The sequence below is a fragment of the Ischnura elegans genome, chromosome 8 (genome assembly GCF_921293095.1).
Source record: "Ischnura elegans chromosome 8, ioIscEleg1.1, whole genome shotgun sequence".
In the NCBI taxonomy this organism is placed as follows: Eukaryota; Metazoa; Arthropoda; class Insecta; order Odonata; family Coenagrionidae; genus Ischnura; species Ischnura elegans.
Genome location: NC_060253.1, coordinates 29,904,916 through 29,929,053, shown reverse-complemented (window position 1 = coordinate 29,929,053; position 24,138 = coordinate 29,904,916). Strand labels below are relative to the sequence as shown.

The 24,138-nt window shown below is 39.0% G+C and overlaps 1 protein-coding gene across 1 annotated transcript in view; it reads left to right on the top strand.

Annotated features, from left to right (window-relative positions):
* The window catches only part of LOC124163852 (agrin-like), a 195,468-nt gene that overhangs the window by 158,744 nt on the left and 12,586 nt on the right, over positions 1–24,138 (top strand). Inside the window, exons 9-17 of the mRNA XM_046540955.1 lie at positions 8,142–8,459; positions 9,673–9,810; positions 10,871–11,017; positions 12,052–12,585; positions 14,269–14,505; positions 17,563–17,740; positions 18,155–18,382; positions 19,315–19,547; positions 22,141–22,281. Coding sequence (XP_046396911.1) covers positions 8,142–8,459; positions 9,673–9,810; positions 10,871–11,017; positions 12,052–12,585; positions 14,269–14,505; positions 17,563–17,740; positions 18,155–18,382; positions 19,315–19,547; positions 22,141–22,281 — 2,154 coding nt within the window. The remainder of the gene's footprint in view (positions 1–8,141; positions 8,460–9,672; positions 9,811–10,870; positions 11,018–12,051; positions 12,586–14,268; positions 14,506–17,562; positions 17,741–18,154; positions 18,383–19,314; positions 19,548–22,140; positions 22,282–24,138) is intronic.

Below are 24,138 nucleotides of genomic sequence, written 5' to 3'. Positions count from 1 at the left end.
GGCCTCTCGGGTAAAAAAGGGATGAAATGGGAGAATAGCAGGGAAAGGGTCTGCCTCCAAGATCTAATGCAAACAACTCGTTTCCTTGCCGGACGTACCTTCTCCCTCCACACAAAGGCTCTCTCCCTGAGATAGGGAGGCTTTAAAGATAAGAGCCAGGGGAGTATGGGAGGGTATAGAAGGCTGATGGAGACTGATGGCGGAAAGATGGAGCATACCTTCGATGAGTGGAGGATGGCACTAGATGAAGAATGGTAGGGGAGCGGAATGGAAAGCAAATCAATCAATACACAAGCTGGTTTTAAAAAGTGTCTTCAACGCAAAGTTCGGGAAGTCTTCGGAAACTAATGTTCCTCCGTTTTAAATATTTCAAAACCTTTGGAGAATAAATCACTAAGCCCAAATACTAGCCCGTTTTGGCAATAAATAGGGATAAGTATACCATTCAAGGTTATATTGACGAACTTTAAAGTTTACCTAAAGAATTTAATGGTTTTACGATGAGTGAGGATGATCAACACATATTGAGCGTATGCAACCCGCGTGCCACCCAAAGTGTCTGCCTGGGGAGACACGCGCTCACTCTTGGGGCCTTATCTCGGGAACAACTGGTTAAAATTGGAAAATATTTTAGGTGCAGCATTTAAAATGTCCAATGCATCGTTTGTTACCATGAAAAATCAGTTAAAAAATACCAGTGCCTTCTTATCACCATTCATATCCCAAAACCAGCCAAAAAAGCCAAAATTTCTCAACTTTGAGTGCGAAGCGGCACGTCTTCCCTTTATTCAATTATACAGGATATATTTTCACACCAGTTGGCATAAGATGTGGTAGTTTCCCGGAAAAAATTAGAAAAATCGAAAAATATGGAGCACCCTAGTGTAGTACATAGAAAAAAGGAAACAGAAAATGCTGGGTACTTATATTGAAAATGACGCCCACATCGTTACCATGCAAATTTAATATAAATCAAAGCCAGTTTTGAGGCCATGTGAGTTGAGGTAATCATGTATGGTGTACGTAGGAAAGAGGAAAACAGATGAAGAAAGATCTGAGGTTTTCCCGGCGTATGATGTTGTTGAAGTTGTTTCGGGTTTCCCACCGAGTGAGGTTCTCCATCTCTGCCGACGTTTCGATGGCCTTGTCGTCAAATACAACTATGCCCAATAAAAGCATGATTAGGTAAATAAGCTAGCAAAGTAAAAAACATCGATCTTACAGAATTCACATGTTAAAATTCATTATATATAATAATACTGGGGATCGGGTTGGTGTGGCGAATAGAGTGTTGGCTTACCACCCGTTGGTTCGGGTTCAAATCCTGGCAGTGGCAGAGAATTTTCAGATACCTACTTGAGTGTTGTGTGGAGGACATTTCAAGCGCAACACTCCGTCCGTCGGATGGGACGTTAAGCCGTGGTCCCCTTGAAGAAAGATCTGAGGTTTTCCCGGCGTATGATGTTGTTGAAGTTTATTCGGGATTGTCACCGGATAAGGTCGTCCATCGAAACGTCGGCAGAGATGGAGAACCTTATCCGGTGGCAATCCCGAATAAACTTCAACAACGTGGTCCCCTTGGCGCCTTTCGTTAAGAGCAGGCTAATGCTGACGCCGGGTTTCTCTCCACCCTTCCTTCCGTACCCTTCCCTCATGGCGCAAATGACCTCAGCAAATAAGGCATCATTTTATTGTTCTTTTACACTAATAATGGTGCTTTAAACTCTAATAGTATACCACTAAGCCATTCTTAGAGTTAATAATGTTTTTTCTCATCTGTGTCTGTCAGGCACATTGCGCCTGAACTCAGAAATTCCATTATTGCGCCTGACGGTAGGTTAAAGCAAGCTGGTGCCGACGCCGGGTTTTTCTTCTCCCTTTCTATCCGACCCTTCCATCGCGGTGCAAATAACCAATGCTGCCAGTCTCCACCTCCAAATACCATACCATACGTTCTTGTACTCCCTGCGGCTTTGTATGATATGTTTTAAGGTCCATCTATACCTACTAGCTACCCTTCAAGCCGCCATAAAGACATGTGGCGGAGGTCGTTAGGAAAACAACCATGCATACCGAAGGTTGCGGGTTCGAGTCCCGCCTGGATAGGTTTCCCCTTCCAGGACTTGGGTTTGTGAGATCTCTGTTGTTGATTGCGTAAACCCCCGATGTAAAGGCCACATTGTGCTGTTTTAGCGGGTAATTGGGATAAATTAAAAAAAAATTACCACTATCATTTATTAAAGCCTGAATTTATTGTCCGGTAGGAAACTAATTCTCATACCTATCCGTTCGAAAAAATACCTCTCTTAATTCATCGTTTCTTGCGGACCCAGAAATATATATCTCTATTCTCAATTGCTCAAGCAAAATAAGCCTAGCGTGCAGCCTCCTAGTTTCTAGCGGCCCCCACTGGGATTTTCGTAGTAATGGAAATCGTAGCCCGAAATTGGGCCCGCTTTCTCAGACTTATTTCAACTCCCAAAGGGGTGTTAAGTTTGCCACTCTCTGATTTAACATTAAGGCTAGTTGGGACTAAATAAGTAGGTTACAGCTCACCCCGGACTAAAGAAGTAAAAGTGCGACAGGGCGGGAAATGTCCACACATTCGGGGTAAATTCCTTTCCCTCTGGGCCCCCTCTCGCAGCGAGGTTTTTTGTTTCGAGTGTCTGAAGGCTTAACCCGGAATTTCATTTAAAACTACACACCATCCCTAGGAGAGTAGTCTGTAGATTAAGGTGTGTTACAGGAGATGTTAGAAAACCAGCTGTTTACAAAAAAAAATGGGCGTAATGGAGATTTAACTCCTGAGAATCAATAATCATTTATTTTAGTCCCCTATTTTTACGGGGAAAACGGATTTCTATTCCTGCACAGTGGCGCCGACTCCATGGAGCCTGAGGGGGCCAGAGCCCCCTTAAAAATTCGTTATGGGTGTGAGGAAAAAACGTGTCGATTTTCCCCGGAGTGTCCAGATATCGAAATTTGAGTTATCAGGGTTCTAATGTTGATCACATGACTCTTCTAAAATGCTTAAAAAACTTAAAACTCACAAGTTATAAAATTTTCCGGGGCAAGATCCCCGGTTTGGGCCCCCCAATATTTTTTATTTTTCGGCATTCCTGTTCCTGCACCTATACTTTCGGCGAAATATCTCTTTAAATTTATCATTTTGTGTCGGCCCTTTTGAAAGATATCGATACCTAATTTTCTCACACAAATCCTCTGGTTCTCTAGCGGCTTTTAGTTTAGCCTAGTTTAGTTTGAACGCTTTGTAACGCATTGTGCTCGCTCGTAGACGTTTTTGACGATTAGCTTTGCATATTGTGTACCTCGCGGATTTAACTTTCCTGCCCTGATCACATATGCTCGCCGCGAAGTTATTTGAAGTGCTGCCGGATGAATGTGAAGTGGCACCCCTGTTTTGCTTTTTAATAAAAAAAAATTCCATCCTCACGCTTGACAAATCCTAAACTTCTTCAAAGATATACCACAAATAGTTCTTGTGTTTTCTCCCCTCGATAGGTTTGAAGTCATCACATCTTTCAGATATTAGATTTTATCTTACTCATGTATGTTATCTTAATCAATCTATTTTTAATTTCACGTAGACTTGAATGCAACAAGGTTATTGTTTTTATGTAATCTCATAACGGTACGTAATTGTAATGGTTTGTGTGTTTTCAAGACTTTTCCCAAGCATGGATGCTTTAAACTTAAAACTCGCCTGGTACCTTTACTTCTTTCTCAATTAATTATCATGTTAGGGCTATCATTTTCCATTGTTATTCCTCTCTATCGTTGGCTTTTCCTACTTTTTTCTCCATTTCACGCTCAAATCACAAAGTCATCTAAGTCCATTCCTTTGTGGCATTCACTTCATGGCTCAAATATAATAGTTAAAGGAGCTGTCTTGGGCGTGACTTCTTTCAATGTCATAACCAATGGCACTAAAAAGCAATGACTGGGTACTTCCAAATGATTTATTTATATGATCATGGTTTCAATGTTGAACGCTATAACCAGACCCAAAACACTGCGATGGCAAACACACGTGTGTAACAAGCAAGGCAAGAGTATTCGGAATAGGATAGTTTCCTTCATCAAAGAAAACGAAAGGCGTTGATTGCTATTCGTTACCCACCATTAGTATACTCATAATATACAGGTTATTTGGTTTTAGAAATACCAGTTTAGACGAAAGGCAAGGGTCAATTTTATCCTCATTTGAAAAAGGCCAGATTGGCGCCCATGCGATGCCACTCCACGTGACGTCACAGGGACCTAGTTTCTATACGAGTAGATAGGAGTTTTACATCGTCTGAGGTTACCAATGCATGCATGAGGCACAGAGCTCAGGAAACCTTGTCTCAATAATCACCTATTAAAACTGGCTAAGGTCGGAAAGTTTTCCTCGTTTGATTAGCTATTAATAATCCTTATTTAAGCCAAGCGCTACCAGCTAGCATGGTACTCTGCTTTCTGCTAGCATCCTGCGTCGCATCAGCGCTCAGAGCCTCGCCCCAAGGTCACCTCACTTGCGGCAGCGGGAACCAGAACGACGTCACACGGGAGTTTTCCCGGCATTCATATTTACCCGTCGCGTTTTCACGTGCTTGAAAATTTTCACTTTTTATTTAATCGCGAAAAATAGATATCGTCATTTAAAAATCTAAAAGCGTCAAATACGTACTCCAGGAGTCTTTCATAATCTTTCGATTTAGGCAATAAAAAAATAATAGGAAACCACCCTATTATAGTCGCAGCCTCGAAAGGTAGATGACCGTTAGGGTGACCTAGGAAGAGTGGGGAGAGGTCAGCCTCCTCAAACTTGCCTCTATAAATTCGTAATACCTAGTGTCTTCCTTGTAGAACATCCATAATGTAATGTTACCGAAATGATTTTTACCTGACGTTAACTGTATAGGTCGAAACCATGGTCGCATAAATAAATTACGAGGCCAAGTATTTGCATTTCGATTTCTTTCCGATGGTCATATGTATTTATCCTTCTTTTTAGTTGTTAGTCATCTACTAGTCGTCCTTTTGGGATTGCTGTGTTATTAACGAGGGTATATCGGGTTCACTATGTAGGGGTAAGGCCTCGATGCGGAAAATACCTGGCAGAAATCCAGCGTAATATACTATTCCATCCGTTTGTGGGAATTCTGTTGATTTGTTTGCCTCAGGAGGCACGTGGCACCACATATCTCTGAAGATCAAGGGAACGTGTGAGTGAACGGTTGAGAACCTCTAATCTTGCGACTTTACCTGGAAACGAAGGTTGCCGATCTTATAGGATGAAGTTGTTTTGCTGGTTGCCACAGTTACAGGCTGATATCAAATTCTCACCTGCGTAAAATACAAGTGATTAAAGTTGGTTTCTCAACCATTAAAAAAATGCATATTTGCTGATACTAGATTGACATTCGCTTCGGCAGTTCAAATCTGGTTTCAATTAATTTTTATTTTCCACGATTACGATATTGTGGTCATTTTCAGTATCTATATTCAGCATTTTTTTCACTTAAGCGTCTTCATTTTCTGCTGAAACGGTTGGTTTCGGTGCACGCTTTAACATTTCCTTAACTTTTGCGTATATGATGATATCATGAACATAATATTATGGATAGGTAGGGATGTGTGAGTAGGGTATTTTGACCTCGAGTCGAGTTGAAAACTACTCACGAGTATTGAGTCGAGCCGAGTGAGGTAACTTCTAGATCAGGCAATATAACAATGCATGATTCAACATATTTTAATCTTTCCAATTGACTTGACTTTTCCAATTAAATTTTTATCGACTTTTGTATTAGTTGACTGCTACATATAAAGCAAGATAAAGCCCCTAGGCCAAGGCTATAAAATGATTTATCAACTTTTCAAACAATATTCTTACATGAGTTTGAAGTTTCTATCGGCAGACTTCTGAACCAGCTGGCCTCGACTGCTCTGTAACCGAAAATACTGGACTCAACTCAACATTCCCAATGGTACTCCAAGCACTTGAGTCGAATGCCGACTACTTGACTCGAATTTTTTAGTACTCCCACATCCCAATGGATAGGATTTTACTTTATTGTTATATTCATTGCTAATATAATGATGGAAAACAATTACACCCACTTATAGATTTGTTTCAGGAAGAACAGTGATACCTCCCGCAAGAATGCTCAACAATCGCCCACCAAATCAAATCCGTTCATCTATTAGCCCTAATAGTACATACTAGATGAGTGGATTTAATTCGGTGGGCGATTGTTGAGCGTTTGTGCTGTGGAGGTATCGATATGTATGTTGAAATCCTACATGTTTACCAGTACATTACCGTTACAATAGTACGTGTGACAAAATAGTTTGTTGGGTCAAGCAATCATGAATTCAGTTTTTGAAATTCAAGGAAATTTAATTAGGTATGAACATTTTCATCAGGTCTGGTGATAATGTTTAAACTTGTTGATTCATTTGATGTGTATTCAATATGTATGTAAAATTTATTACTTGTACCACCAATACTTTCCCTACTGCAGAAAATTTGGAAGTAGAGATACTTTTGTAGGCACATGTTGTTTGGTACAAGTTCATTAGTGAATAATCAATGGAGAAAAATGGAACTGTTTAATCAACTTATCTTCATCTTATTTCTGGGTGCCAAATTCTTGCATTGATTTATGAGTTTTGTAATTATAAGTCAAAAACCTCATGATATTAAGTAACAACCTCTACATAAATAAGTGATTTTTTTTGTTTTTAAAGAGATGAGGTTTCAAACAAATTTCTTTTGATTAAAGGCATATGAGGAATTAATTAAGGGAATGATAATTGTTGTTTTACGTAAACAAATATATCGTGTCAATGCAAGGGAGCAAAAATATACAGATGTGGGTACATGTACCTTTGCAATTGGGTGTTTTGAAGGAAAGAAGGAAGACTGTTCTCCCAAAAAATGAACCTGTTGATGTATTTCATTCACTCTTCCTGTTTAAAACTAGGATGAAATTGACCATGAAAAATTCATTTGGTTTAGCTTCGATTCAAACTCTGTTCTCCCTATTGCAGGTCAGACCTTCAAGATATTTGTCGTTTTTTTCCATCAATAATCCCTCTTTTATACCAAAATCCCCAGGGATAATATCCTATGGGGCTATATTCGAGTGCGTGACTGAAGTGGCTACTTATACAACTTGAAAATCACCATTTAGGTTTAATTCACAGCATTGCGGACATAATTAGTTGCTATTGGATCGTTTATAAAGGTTATTTTAGATTTTAATTGTTTTCTGTAGCTTTGCTGATCAAAAATGGATTGGAAACCAGTCTACTTCTGTGGTGTTCAGTTTACAATCCACCAATAATGAAGGAATGATTGCAAGAATTTGAAGCATGCGATCATGGCAATTCTATATATGTAAAATATTGATATTCTGTTACATCTAAGATGATGACCTGCATGTCAATAATCTTTCCATTAGAAAGCAAAAAACAAATGATGATACATAGACCAAAAATATAAGAATTTTATGATAAGCTGATGTTTGAAGATAAAAAAATAAGTGAAAATAATTATGTAAAGCTTTTGGATTTTTTTATTCAGGCAAGCATTGCCTGGTCTTAGTCTACTTCATATATCTGGAGCAGGTATGTAGCCAGAAATTTGCTTTGGGATGTGTTACAGTGGTATGCAGTAATTTTTTTACCAACCATCATGCATTTAAAAACTGTATGCTATGTTAAATAAGCATCAATATTGTTTGTAAATTTCAGAAGTAAAAAGTTATGGCTGGTTTTCACTGAAAAGGAAGTAATTAATGTGGCTCGGTCATACGCATTTCTTCCCGAAATCCTCCTGAAATTTTAAAATATTTTCAATTTTAGGGCTATAATTGATGTTTTTTCCAATTGATTTGGTGGCAGAACTTACGTAATGTAATTATATCAAAAAAGATGGTCAGGGGTCAGGTTCCCTAAGGTTAGTGGCCTATTCATCTGATGTACTTGTTGTGGGAAGTAGCAAAAAAATTTCGGACCCCATAAGTCCTCCCCCTGAAAGTTTTTAGGGTAAATGTATTACAAGTGCCATTCTCACAGCAGAGTTGGAACGTTCCACCATCTCACGCATGATTTGCACCCGGGTATGAATACAGGTATGGAAGTCAGGCCTTGTGGGGGAACTGCCTCGCCCTTGAGGGATCCCGTCACTGGCATTGAGTTGGATTGCGGCAGTGGGCCCGGGAGGAGGGACTGCCCTCCTGCCACGTCGTACTGTCACCAAACGCCAAACTTTGCCCGTTGCTGTCCCAAACCTGGAGTGCCACAACCTGGTCCCAGTCCACCCGCAGCTGTCCCTCCAACTCCATCCGGGTGCGAAGAGTCTTGGTTTGGGTGCTGTCCTGATGGGAGGACGGCAGCACTCGGCAGATCCCATGCAGGCTGCCCATCCCTGTGTCTGTGCAACAAATTGGGTGAGCCACCTCAATGTGTCATGCTATAGTTGCTTTCCTTTGCCTTGCTTTTTAGTTGTTATGATGGGAGGGTGAACTGTCAAAATTGAGCAACTTTACATATACAAATTGGGTGAGCCGTCTCTAAGTTTTATGCTAACCATGCTTCTTAGTAGTTATGATGGGAGGGTGAACTGTAAAAATTGAGCAGCTTTACATATCAGAATGTGTTAACAAATTGGGTGAGCCACCTCTAAGTTTTATGCTAACCATGCTTTTTAGTAGATATGATGGGAGGGTGAACTGTAAAAATTGAGCAGCTTTACATATCAGAATGTGTTAACAAATTTACCCACCAGGGTAAATGGGAGTTTCAGGGGGCCCTCCTCCAGGAAATTTTAAGATTAATGGTTCAAAATGACTAGTTTTACCGCTTTATGAGAGATACTTGATTAATCCTAACACTAAGTTTTATGTTAACCTTGCTTTTTAGTTGTTATGATGGCAGACTGAACTGTAAAAATTGAGCAGGTTCACGTATCAGAATGTGATACACTCTCAGCAATGTCGTTGCTCTTTTATTTTTAATAAGAGAAAAGGTTGATATTAGTTTTAAGACAGTACTAAAATGATGGTTCAGGTGTCTTTTTTTAGCAATGGTTCTTAACTCGAGTAATAGCAAATTAATAGTACATATTCAAGAAGACCTTAATTCACACTATGTACTTGTTTGGTTGCTTACTGCAAGATATTCAAGGACACGACTCCAGTTGTTAAGTTTTAGTGGGATTTGAAGATTCTCTCTTGATAATGGTGCAGTAAATGCCAGAACAATTTGGTTGAAAGAACTTTTTATGAGATATTAATAAGTCATGTTACTCCTATCAAAAAGCAAAATTCCACAAAGTTGAACCGGAAACTAATGAATCATTAATTTTTAGTAGTTATGATCAAATTTAGGACTGCTCCAGTTTAAATTTACATCTAGGGGATACATAAATTCTGTCTGATTTCTTCACATACTATGTACCTACTTGTTTGACCCTTTAAGTACAAACCATTTGGTACATGAAGTCATCATGCCCAGTTTGTGTCATGATTGAAGGAGTGTATCATTACTAGTCGATCTTGTTCCGTGTATTATATTAGGCCAAGTTAAGTTTTTGTGAATGAGGCTTTATATTGCATTGTATATAGTAGTGAAATTATTTGTCAATCATCTTCCTTGAACTAGGTTCATACTCAGAGACTTGTGATCCAGATAGTGGACAGTGTTCATGTCGCCCAGGGGTTGGAGGTCTTCGCTGTGATCGCTGTGAACCAGGCTACTGGGGACTGCCGAAGATATCAGAAGGTCATAGAGGGTGCATATGTAAGTATAGAGTAAACTAAATAAGCTTAAATTTTTTGATAGTATTATTCTTGTCCTATACAACATTTGGATGATAGATTTCAGTCATATTCTTTTCTGCCTTATTCTCAGTATCTTTGGCAACCCATACTTAACGTGACATTCATCTTGCCGTATTCAAGGTGTTCTCAAATTTGATCCCCTATGGATCCTTCCTTCTCAGACAGTAATTCAGTGTTATGGTTATGATTCCTTGTTTCATTGAGTACAACTCGAGAATTTTGAATAGCTAATGACCTATGATGGAAAGGCATCGGGGACGGATCCAGGATTTTTTCTGTGGGAGGGACACACTGGCAAATGATCTTTTCATGCTTGAGACTAAAATAAAGATACAATGATTATGGTACAAAATATTTTCTTTGTTTTAATATGAAAGTTCTTTGTTTTAATATGAAATTAAATGATTGAGGCTCCATAATGCACAAGACTAAATGAACGTAATGTTAACCGTACAAAAAATTTTGTCTATTTTTTAAGCAACTGGGGAGGGCAAGTGGTCAGATAAAAAATAACTAACTTATTAACTAAAATGTTAGTGTTTGGGGATGTGTTATATGGCTGAAAGAGGAATGGTTCACTTTGAACGATGGCAACCTATAAAAATAACATAACTACTAACTACTACAGTTCACAAAACTCTAAACTACTGCGGTTAGAGAAGCCATGGGAGCAATGGCTGGCGTGAGGATGAGCACATTACCCTGAAATTCAGGTGTAATTATTTACGTCCTTAAATTCCCGTGGTAAGGTACAATTCGGAGCTCCATTTAAAATCAATAAACTAATTTGAAGATTAAATAATTGCCAAGTAACTAAATTAAACGAATGGGGATGAGTTGTAACAGAGATTTCTAAAATTTTAAGAGAGAGAAGACAATTAGCCTCTACGAGGAGTCAAGCCTGGGACGCAGTCGGCAAAAGACAATGGAGGAGCCCCCCTCCTAAATCCGCCTATGGAAGGCAGGTCAGATGATTCTGAATACTATTGAAATGGTCTCCTCTCCATGTTACATTTCAGCATGCGGGTGTTCATTGCATGGATCTGTGAGGGAGGACTGTGAGCAAATGACGGGTCGCTGCGTTTGCAAGCCTGGAGTCCATGGACAAAAGTGTACTTTGTGCTCTACTCCTGGAAGAGTATTAGGACCAACAGGATGTGTGCCAGGCAAGTATTACTTTCCCCTTCGGTTTAAGGAGAAACCAATTTGGGGGCAATTTTTGTTAAAAACTCAGGATGCATAACATTAAGTTGTTGCTGCCACTCTGAAAATTAATAAGACAGTAAGTAACCCCAGAATACGAAATAAATCAAAATATATAGATGTCCTTCATTGAATTTGCAATACCAGATTGATTAGAAAATTTTCTAAAAAGTGAAATTCTGAACAGGTCACTTTTATAGATATCACTGCCAAAACTTTTATTGAATAAAAAAATATGTTTAAAGATTTTAGATGTGATTTTATAAACTCACATAATAAAGAGAGAGAGAAAATATCGTAACATAAGCTTCTTGAGAATAACAATTATTTGTGTATTCAATTTAATCAAATACAATAAACACAATATTTAGTTTTAAATGTCCCAGTAACTCTCTCTCAAATCTTATCTCACTAATCAAATAAAAGAACCCACATCCAATCTTTTTGAACAACGCCTCCACCTTGTTTTCAAATGAGCAACTACCAACGATAAAGTTCTTTCCTTTGTAGCTTAAGATATGTGACTAGGCAGTGAACTAATCCATTTTGGGCCTAGACAAAGAAATAGTCTTTAAAAAATTTCATTTTTGGTTTTGGTATATTAATGTTGTGATCAATAGACTGAGTTAGTAATGTGGAAGTGCTAAGAAGGGTGGGAGAAAAGAGAAGTCTTCTAAAAACCTTTGTGGGAAGACAAAACAACTTAGTTGGTCACATTTTGAGGCACAATGGCCTGATTAAGACTATCGTTGAAGGACAGGTGGAAGGGAAGAAGGGCAAGGGAAGGCCCCAAATGAGATACATAGGGCAGGTTATAAAGAATGTAAAAGAGAAGAAATATGTAGCTATGAAAAGGTAAGCGGATAGGAGAGAGGAATGGAGAGCTGCGTCAAACCAATATTAGGATTGTTGAGAAATGATAATCATGATGATGATTCGATATTCAATCTGAAATGTTTATTTTTGCTCATTTAACGGCATTGAATTATTTTCACAGAGGGATCACTGCCCACCGAGTCTCCTGTACGACGATCTACCGTACTGCGGTCCACGGCACCCGAGGATGTTGTGAGTTCGCCCCTTTACAAATCCACGCGGCACCTCCTCATGCCTCCAATCGCCCCTCACTATCATCACCATGCCACTCCCTACCACGAGTTTTCCGGCTCGCCTGAAGAGGGAACCATTGACATGGATTCCGCCCTGGGGCAGCTGCAGACGAGGCCGGACACGCCATCTGGGGATCGCTGGGGCAACCGCCAGATGGCCCTGCCAGCTTACCGTCCAACTCCAGCCACAGTGATCGCTGATAGCAATGGCATCATGGGATTCCGACCCACGTCTGCTGCAGTGTTCTCCTCTTACCATTACACCCGTCTCCTTGGTGACAGCTGCATGAGGGACTCGGACTGTTCAGCCGTGGAGCATGCCGTGTGCGAGCCAGTGTCGCTGCCAGGACCACTAGCCAAGGAGGGGAAGTGTGCCTGCCGCGGGGGATACGCTGAGATGCCGGATGGGAGGGAGTGCTTGGGTAAGATTCAAATTTTTGGATAACATGATCAAGACAGCCAAAATTATAGGGCAACCAATTCTTAAACTTAACCGATTTCCACCCAGAAAACTTTCTGCTTGCGATTTTGAAGTTATATATAGGTAAGTTGTTCTTATGGTTGTCTTTCGTGCAATATTGTGGTGATACATCAACTTGTTTCTCCAGAATGGCCCTTTGCCATGGGTGGTAATGAGGTCAGAATCTAACGTTGTTTCCACAGAAATTACTATGGATATTTGGGGCAAATTTACCCTAGTAACCTTTACACTTTCTTTACCACGTAATTACTCACGTGCAGAATTGCCAACAGTGAAGTATAAAAAATATAGTGAGGCATTTACTTAATTGTATGAGGTTGAGAAAAGTTTAAAGTAGATAAGTAAAGTGCAATATATCCACTGCAACACTGTAGTGATATTTTTCAAGTTATTTCCAATTTCATTTTGCAAATAGTTTCACATTATGTAGGTACACGCTATCAACAAAAGCCTGTGGTCATTAACAAAAATTCAAGTACTTAAAAATTACCTGATTATTTTCATAAATAAATAGAGCTGATGCAACTCTCTGGTTAAATTTTCCACTGAATTATATTTTACTATTTTCAGCTTTGTATCAGGCAACTTAGTTTAGCTAATTCTTGCTCCAGTAATGGCTAGAAATTATAATTGCCAGGTACGTTGCTTCGACACTTGCAGTCACATTCATGTTCCTCCTTCATTGTTTATTTACTCACTCGTAGCCAACGTTACGGTTCACCAGTCACAAACCGCAGTTGAGGATCCAAAATAGCCAACCGTCAAGATAGCTTACATTCTGAACCAATGAGAAAAGTAATACTTCATAAACTTCCACAGGTTGATTATTTCATGGCCATGGTTTTGTCAAACACAACATCATCAAGTCACTTGAAGTCCTCATATGGTGTATGAAACTTGCCATGGTCCGATGTATTGGCCCAGTGTTTTAAAATAATGATAATGAATATGTTATTTTATCCGTATAAAAATAATATTCAGCCTTATTTTTTCTTCTGTACTTTTAAACTCCAAACATATTTTCAGCATTTGGATGTATTTAATGAAATTAATTATGTATTGGAAACACCATCTTGGAATTTTATGCTCTGTAATCTAGGTTACAATCTTATCTTAAAGGTGCTAAAATTTATGGTACCAATGCCCCTCCAACTCCTCAAAAGGAATTGGTTTTTTAAACGACCCTTTCTTGAAATATGTATACCAATAAACTGGCACTTTTTCAATTCTCAAATTGATAAAAATTATGAAATGAGTTCAATCAAATCATTATGATGTCACAAAGTGCGGAACTAAACTAAAACAATGTCAATCTTATTAATTTTCATGTATAACTATTGTTCTTTTTGATTAATTTTGTTCATGTCATGACACATGTATTACTATTATTCCTGTTACATATTTTGGGAATAGCTATTTTTTTTTATTTTAAAGTAAACCTGGCAAGAGAATTAGGTTAGTTAAAGAAACTGACTCCGTTCTAAAAATAACTAGATTTGCATTGCTTCTGTCATTGATTCTCAAATTTGAGAGTTTATAGTTTTGTGACTAATGGTAATTGAAAATAACATAATGCAAGGGTGGATTATCATTAATTAAATGCATAATTGTGTCCTATCTGCAGCTAATACACCACCCATCCATCCGACTGAAGAGTTCAAGGCTTGCGCTTCACAACCGTGCCTGCGAGGGGGTTCCTGCATTGACCTCCCTGCATCTTCATCCATGGTCTCTGCCTTGCCAACCTCATCACCACTCCCCATCGGCGAATTCAACAACATGGGTACCACAGGGTTCAGATGTCTGTGTGACCCTGCCCTTGGAACTGGTCCGCTCTGTGCTGATCCTCCAATTCCCAAAGGTGAGAGTCTTCTACATACATACCAATTCTGAATACCAACCCACTAGATGCTCCTCAAATGACTCTGAGATAGCAATACAGGGCATGGAAGTAGATAGAGGCTGATTCAAAACATTTCTGAAGGTTTACTCATGAAATAATTATAGTGAAGGTGAACTCATGAAGTAATTGGCACTGGGGCATTGTCAAAGCTATTTCTTTACACATATCATATTGATTACACGAGTTATTTTTGAGTGGCCCTTGTGCTAGAATACCCACTGAGATTCCCTTAGCTTTGCCACTGGAGGTATCACTCATTAGTAGGGCTCCTAGTTTGTGGGATATTCATAATAACTTCATAATGCGGTGTGAAAAAGGGTAAATTATTGGCGTAAAAAGTCGGTATAAATGTCAGGGGTATGTAAAATCATTAAATAAAACCATTTCCATCTGCAAACGGAAAATTTTAATGATCTAAATGGACTTCTTGGCCATCATTCTGATGCAGCAGAAGTAGGTACCTAATATAGGTGTGGTCCATATCTTAGCAGTGCAGGGTTGTACTTGGAGGGTTAGATCCAGGGCTGGCCTAAGGGCAGGGCGACCGCCCCAGGCTTTGGGGGGCCCCGCGTTCAAGAAAAAAAAATTAAAACATACGATAGTTTTGAAAACGCAATTTCAACTATTACTGTATTGTTACGTCCGTGCTAGACAAAAAATAATATTATGAAAAAGGAATAATAATGCAGTAATAGGGTAGTTTCCTTCATCAAAGAAAATGAAAGTCTTTGATTGCGTTTCGTTACCCACCATTACTGTATTCATAATATACAAATTATTTCGTTTTAGAAATATCGGTTTAGACGAATGGCAATGGTCCATTTTTATCCTCATTTGAAAAGGGCCAGATTGGTGCCCATGCGATTCCACTCCACGTGATGTCACAGGGACCTAGTTTCTATACGAGAAGATAGGAGTTATACGTCGTCTGAGGTTACCAATGCATGCATGAGGCGCAGAGCTCAGGGAAACATGCCTTAATAATCACTTATTAAAACTGGCTAAAGTCGGAAAGTTTTCTTCATTTGATAAGGTATTAATAATCCTTATTTAACCCTTTATCACTGCTGTGGACGTACCTGGTACGTCCGCACGGCAGACTGCTGTGGACGTACTTTTTCTTCCTCCCTGCCATGCGGTCAGCACTTTTGCCGAAGCACTTCGAAGGGTCGCTAATCCACGACCCTATCCTCGACCAGCTCACCCACGCAGGACCGTCTCCTCGACCCTACGAGCAGGCAGCCTACCTCCCGAAAAGTGACCGCTCTGACTGCAATTTGAAAATCAATCACTCAATACGATCATCAAAAACTCATTGTTTTCATCGCACTCCTGCCGATCATGCAATCAAGTACGTCTTTGAACTGTGTTTCTGCGATGAAAAATATCGGTTTTGTTAACTTTGCTAAAATGGCCATTTTTCTGGTTGTCCGCAGCCACGTTTCTAGAAAAGTTAACAAAATCGTTATTTTTCATCATAGAAACACGGTTAAAAGACATGCTTGATTGCTTGATTGGCAGGATTGTGATGAAAACAATCATTTTTTGATGATTGGATTGAGTGATTGATTTTCAAATTGCAGTCAGAGTGGCCCCTTTTCGGGAGGTAGGCCCCCTGCTGGTAGGGTCGAAGAGACTGTCCTGCGTGGGTGAGCTCGTCAAGGATAGGGCCGCGGATTAGCGACCCTTCTGAGGGTGTACCACACCCATCCTGGAAGTACCTGCTCCATGGGCCCAGGAAACGCATTTTAACATTTTCGCCACATGTGAGGAGTAGGTTTTCGGAGATTGAACAGCAGCGAAAGGGTTAAGCCAAGCGCTACCAGCCAGCAGGGTACTCAGCTACCCGCTAGCAGCCTGCGTCGTATCAGCGCTCAACTCGCCTCAAGGTCACCTCACAAGGCGGCAGCGGGAACCAGAAATACGCCACACGGAGAGATTTCCCGACATTCATACTTACGCGTCGCGTTTTCGTGCGCTAGAAAATTTTCACTTTTCATTTGATCGCGAAAAATAGATATCGTCATTTAAAAATCTAATATCGTGAAATACGTACTCCAGGAGTAATAATCTTTCGATTTAGGCAATAAAAAAATAATAGGGAACCACCCTATTTTTATTGTGCAATTGCGTTTGTCACATACTTAGCCAGAGAGTGGTAGGGATTCAAAATGCTCGAGTTTGTAGATGGGGTATAGAGTTTAATATTTTAAGTGAAGGGCCCCGCACTGAAGGTTCGCCCCTAGCCCCGCACCTGCTAGGGCCGTCCCTGGTTAGATCTGCTGTTGGTGGATCATATCTCTCAAACATTAACATGTGGATCAAAACATGTAAATCATTGGTCTTCAAGATCTTTTATTTTATATTTTCAATAAACATTTGGACACAGGGAGTATGCTTTCAGATCAGTAGAGCAGTGGCTGTGGAGTTACACCCTGAATGTGTTCTCTCCAAGGTAGCTAAAGCATGTGCTTAGTCATTTCTCTGAGTATTGGTTTCCATTTTTTGTACTTTTACCAGATAAAATAGAATCCATTATTGGTAGTGAAACAATAGCGTTAGTCACGTCATCTCATGGGGAGCTTTCAGGATGACAAGATTTAGCAGCATTGAGAATCCATTGATTTAATCTGTAGATTGAACTTATATCATGGAATTTGATCAAAATTATTTTTTTTTATCTTTCCAAACAACAGTGGAAAAAGCTGTTATTCAAGCCAAAAATGCTATACATATACGTATTGGGTAAGAAATGAAATTTTGCATAAAATCACAAAAATTTGCATTTTGCAAAAATTCATTAGCTAAAAGTATTCATAGCATTGTTAGTTCTCCAAAATTTTCTTATAATTTAGGTCAATTTTACCATTAACTCAATTAGCATCACGCATTAACACTTTTGTAGGAGGCAAAAGTCAACTTAGTGAAATCATCTTCTTTGATCAAATCTCTTTGGTGTATCTTATGCATCTCCAAAATGTGGACTGATATGCTTGAATGTTTATTGCTTTTCAGCATATGAAATTCCTGCTTTTGATGGTCGTTCCTATGTGAGACTAAAGAGACTGAAAGCCTATAACAAGCTCAGCATAGAAGTAGAGTTTAAAACTTATGCCAAGGATGGCATTCTTCTGTACAACCAGCAGAAATCTGATGGAACGGGGGATTTCGTCTCCCTTGCTATTGTGAATGGGTAAGTGGTATCAATGTGAAATCTATGAATTCTAAAGTTATTTGGTTTTTCCTGCAAATGTGCATTACTTTTCACACACCATATTACTTACTACTTTTTACCATTTCAGTGGTTATTTTCTATATTTTGGTTAATCCCTATATCACAGTGTTCATTGATGTAATTAATCATTTTTATATGTTACTATTTAGAATTTTTTAAGCGTAATTTTAGTTGACAATACAAACCTCTGGAAGTATATAGTATTCATTCAATGATGAGGGATTAGATGGCAGAAGGGACTTCCTAGTTTCATTAACACCAAAATAAAGATGTTTTAAGAATACATATTATTATGAATGACAAAGAACTCTCTCTGTTACATTTGAAATATGTTCAATCAAAATCCTTCAATTTCTTCATTTATACTCATAGGTATGTAGAGTTCCGTTATAACCTTGGAAATGGACCAGTTGTCATCCAATCTCATGAGCGTGTTCGCTTGCGAACCTTCCATCGTGCTGTTGCCAAGAGATATCACAGAGATGGTATGCTGCGTCTCGACAATGGAGAAGATGTTGCAGGGCAGTCATCAGGCAGTCTGAGAGCATTAGACCTTCTTGAAGATGCATATGTTGGCTATGTTCCCACTGAAGAACAAAGGTAGAGTTTCATGTGATTAATTTTAGTAAATTATGACAGATTTCCAAAGGAAAAGATTCTCCGGACTGGGAAATTGAACCAAAGACCTTTGTCTTTCCGGGTCATTGGTTAGACAGCAATTTTACTGAGATTCATAGTACTAACCAGCAACTAAATTTATGTAGAATATACTTCGCCCAACATGAATTTGTGGAACAAGGTTTTTGGTGTACTAAAACTGAGCCTCAAAGAATGCTTAAATTTAATTCCAGGTGACTTCCTGCATTACCTCAGTAACAGAACCAGTCAAAACTCTTGTGTCACTTATTTTGAAGCTCTTCGATAAATACAACTCAAGCTTCTCTTTGAGACTTGTAGCCATGCATTTGCATATACACTCCCTTTACTTCTTAAAAAAGCTACAAAAACTATTAGACTAATAAAAATTAAAAATTTTGGATAAAATTTGGGGGAAGAGGGATCAGAACCCCTCTGAGTACCCCCCCTTAACACATTGCGTACCGGGGTAAGCTAATGTTTAGAATATAACTTTACCCAATCAAACGTTATGATGCATCAATTCATTATGAATAACGAACAACAACTGAAAATGTACTAACGAATACGTATTGTACGCTTTAAAATTGTTTAGGTTGACGTGCCTAAATGACGAGAATCTTCGTCATCCGTCCGGAACGTTCGGGAAAAAAATGACGAGAATTCTCGCCATCCGTATGCAACGAGTTAAATCCACCCCTGGTCTCTGCCATAGCGTAAAGTAAAAATCCATCTCTGCAGCATATGTAACTGTGCAAAATTCACAAAGGGAAACATCGCTACTGTAGTTTAAGGAATGATTCTAGCTGTCAAGTGTCAGTGAAATCCTAATGGCTATGATGAATATTGTAGCTGCATATTTTTCAACTTGATGTGAATGTCTTTCATCTTTCCAGGGTATTTGAAAACATTGGGACATCAGTGGGTTTGACTGGGTGCATCCGTCGCCTCAAAGTGGGGCGAAGAGTTGTGGAACTCCATGAGGGCAGGGATGCTCTTGTGGAGGAAGCCGTCGGAGTTGCCGAATGTGGAGAGAACCCTTGCGCTGCCCTGCCGTGTGCCCATGCTGCCACCTGTAGGCCAATTGACACCACGCACTTCCTCTGCTTGTGCCCACCTGAATTCACAGGTATTCATGGAGCTGCCAGCAGGGGGCATCAATAATGTGGGTCATACAACCTCAATACAATGAACGTTTGTGCCTATGATTTCAGTTTTTTTTTTCAAAATTTCTGTATACACCTAAAAGTTAAATAACCTAAGACCAAGTCTGATGATCCATGTTGGCCGGCATCTCTCTAGAATCCTATTCTAGCAAGGGCTGGGGTAAGTTTTGTCATGCAGTGTATATATATATATATATGATTCCGCATCAACTGGGTCATCGTTGTTTGGTGGACTCTTGGCCAGTGGTGTAGCAGTCTAGAACCCATCCACTCCTCCCTCCCTTCCCCCCTCCCCCCCCCCCCCCCGCTTCTCCAAAAAAATAAAAACATATTTAATTTATTTGCTTCATCTTGAAAGAAAATAAAGTAATGAAAAATCATGAATTTACAAAATATTTCTTTGAAAAATTAATTAAGATTTTTTTACTATTATGAAAAGTGTGAATATTAGTTACTTAGTACCCTGTTTTTCAAAATTTCTTCCCATATGTTTGGACCGCCCCATGAATTAAATTCTTGGCTATGCCACCACTGTTCTTGGCCAATCAGTGCAGCCCTTTTGATTATTGCATTCCATATCTTGCTTAAGGCAAAACCTATGTTCCTGTTGATATTATTGTTGTATATGTTGTTGCCTCTTTGGTATAACGATTTGATCTTTGGATTTTTCTTATTTATAAAAAAATCTTCCAAAATCATTGGCACAATAAAGTATGGTTTCGCTAGTTGTAGGCCCTGGTCGCTTTCATAGCAGTGAGGGTTTTTTTCCTGTCCCACCCTTCCATCCTGATCCCTACCCCGGAGGCACAATGTCTAAGTTTTAAATGAGGCTATTCCTCATTTAAAACTTAGACTTTGTGCAAGATATTTAAAATAAATAAAATAAATTTCATTCCATGCCCTAGGTACCATTCTTAGCTCTGAGACTATTGGTAACTCTACTATTGTTAATGTTGTGCCATTAAAAAAAAATTTAGGGGGAAATTTAGAGGCAATTTAAAAAAAAATTACGTATGTCAAATTCACTTAATCACAGCTTAAGGGGAATTCACCTCTATCATTGAACACCTGATAGCTAACACAAAATTTAACTTGTTCCTCTCTCACTTGCTTCTAACCAATCTTATCTAGGATGTTGTTTAAAAAATTCTCTTCATCACTATTTCTAACTTTAAATTCATCCCTGCAGAATAGATGATAACCAATGATGTCACTGCATATGTACCCTCTTATGACTTAATTATTCTATCTAAAAAGATACGTATTATATAAAATATACGTAAGTGGATTGAATCGTATCTGAGTGGACGTCACCAACATGTTGTATTATACAAAAATGGCACTCAGTTTATCTCTCCTGGTAAAGAAGTCCTACTAGGTGTGCCACAGGGCTCTGTCTTGGGTCCTGTTCTGTTTTTGCTGTATATAAATGATCTACCAGGTACTCTTAAATCTGTCACAGGTGTCAAACCTATACTCTATGCTGAGGATACTAATGTTATTGTATCTGCCCCATCATTGAATAGCTTGTCCCTTACAGCAGTCACTGCCACTAAACTCCTATATGAATGGTGTCAAAATAATTTTCTTAAATTGAACCTTGAAAAGTCTGGCCTTATTCATTTTTGTAACAAAAATAAAGAATCCGAAGCAATACCAATTGTTGTAGAGGGGAAACAACTCCCACAAATTTCCAGTTCAAAGTTCCTCGGAGTTATCCTGCACAAAAATATGACATGGGTAGAGCACATCAGCAAATTGCGCAGCAAGCTCAGTTCAACATGCTTTCTCATAAGAAGCATCAGGAACACGGTAAATAATGATGTCTTATTGTCCATTTACTATAGTGAATTTTACTCGCACATTATTTTCAGTATCCTGTTTTGGGGTTCCTCTCCCCATTCTACTGAAATCTTTAAAATTCAGAAGCGAATTATAAGGCTGATGTGCAATGCCCCCTATGATTCACCTTGTCGTCCCTTGTTCAAGAAACTGGACATATTACCACTACCATGTGTGTATATTTTTCATTTACTTGCTTACACAAAAAGAAATCTATTTCATTACATTAAGAACCGTGATGTCCACCATCATTCCACGAGGCAAATTGACCAGCTGCATGTTTCGTATGTGCGCTCCAAGAATACCAGCGCTGGTCCAAATTGTATGGGCCTTCAACTCTACAATAAATTGCCACCTGAACTTAAGGCACCATCAAGTGTCACTACTTTTAAGACCAACCTACTTAAATATTTGAAATTAAGAATGTATTATTCTGTAGATGAATTCTTAAACAAATTTTGATGTATCCTGCATCATTGTATATTTGTATGTATTTATTGTGTATATATTTTTATCTTGACGTGTCCTATATCCAGTGCACCCCTTGTACTTCTAGATCTCTGGACAAATAAACATTATTATTATTATTATTATCTCACTCCCGACAAGGACACTGCAATAAAAAGCCTCCCACAAAATCATTTCTAATTTTTTTCTCTTATTCCCAATTGAAATTTATTCGTTCCCGTTCCTCATGGCTTTTCTGATTTGCAGGTGAGCGTTGTGAGATCCGTATGAATCCTTGTTCACCCAATCCGTGTGCTGTTGGCTCCACTTGCTCTCCACTGCCACCACCTAGGGGAGGATTTGAATGTCGCTGTGCTCCAGGCTGGAAGGGACGACTTTGCAATGAGCGTAAGTCTATTATATTATAATATTTTGTTTTACAGCATTGACTCTCAGATAAGTACGTTTTGACATAGCCAGCCGAAATAGTTACATAGAGGAAACATGCATTTTATCTTTCTTCTGCGAGGTATTTCTGTATTTCCAAATGAAAATGACCTCATTCAGACAGCTTTTGGATCTTTAAATGAAAAGTTCAATTAGTCATTCACTTCTTCACGCCCACTAGAAGCTTTACACCACAGGTAGCCGGGTTAGTCAACCACTAAGAAGCATCAAGACTTGTCATTTTGAGGGGAACTATGTATTTTTATTATTTTTGATTTTTTTTATCAAACCCATCCATAAATTCATTCAACGTTTCTCTGAGATTTATTTGATAAATCATAAATAATCACTTTATTTGTATGCCTGTAAGTGTAAAATCTCTAATTGACCAATGCCATTTATTCAGGCTTGGTTAAAAACTGAGTTTAGGAGTTTTTTCACCTACACACATATTCACATGCTTTATTTTGTTATATTTTAATTTTGGAATAAACTTGAAAGGATACATATTATGGAAGGAAGACACATTTCACGAATAAGGATAAAATAGCTAGTAATGGTGGCATACAATGAGAATACACCACCCATCATTTTAACAGGTCTTGTTCCTTTAAGGTATGTTGGTGCCAGAAGTTCCATTTGTATTTGTTTGAAAATGATTGCTTTTTATGTATTATTTACACTGTCAAAAATAATTACTAGTCAGGAATAATGAAGGGGGTTCAGTGGAATAATGAAGTGGGTATATTGGGAATTGTGACCTTGAATGAGGTAGTTTTAGCTCTCGCAAAAGAAACTGGTGTAGTCCTGCATGAGAGGGAGGGTAGATAGTGATGAAAAGGGTGAATGAAAAGGACAGAGGGAAAGAAAGCGAGGCAGAAAGATGGAGGGGATGGCAGGGGAACCAAACCACATACTTAATAAAAATACCATATTTATCTGAATATAGTCCCCCCTTTTTTCCTAAAATTCCCTTGTTAAAAGTAAAGGGAGGACTACATTCTAGTTTTTTTTAAATTTTTTCCCAAATAACAGGCCTCAAAATTAGGGGGGGGGGGACTATATTCAGAGGGGGACTATATTTGGAGAAATACGGTAGTTGAAATTCCATAATGGCAGTTGTGGGTGAAATACAAATGGACCCAAGGACACTGAAACGCACTAGATAGAGGCATGAAGCACACACACTTAAGGCTGGTAGGCTGGTAATGAAATTATCTTTTGCCAAGACCTAACCTTGAAACTAGGGAAGAACTTCAGGCCGTGTGCAATTGCCGTGGCATAATACGTAGCTGGAAGGCAGGTAGTGGCGAGTCACCCCTTACTCATAGCTGGAGTAGGCCTGTGCTGGGCCGCTGGGACACCGGAATGTATCCTGGTGCACCCTTCAGCCAGGAAATCTCCTATTCCGAAACTGACTAATTTTACAATGAGGATACCAATATTGAGCTGTTAACTTGATTTCAGCATTGTCTCATTTAACAGCATAATTTACACCGCCTTGTGTATAGAATATAATTATTAATTAATATAATTCAATCTTATAAGATTCGATTCAATCTCAGGAGGGTAAGGATTAAAGTTTCAAAACTTATTTGTTATATTCCACACCCACAGACACACACCTGGTGGTCTCTCCCTGTATAGTGCTGGCACCCTCTGGCTATGGCCATCCACCACCCTAAGAAGGCATCCAGCACAGGCCTGAGCGAGAGCGTTGGTAGACATTTAGTAGGATTTACCGTTAACACTCCAAACAAAACAACCTTCCTCTTCCATTCACAAGCATTTTGATAGTTGCATGGCCCAAGCCCCAGG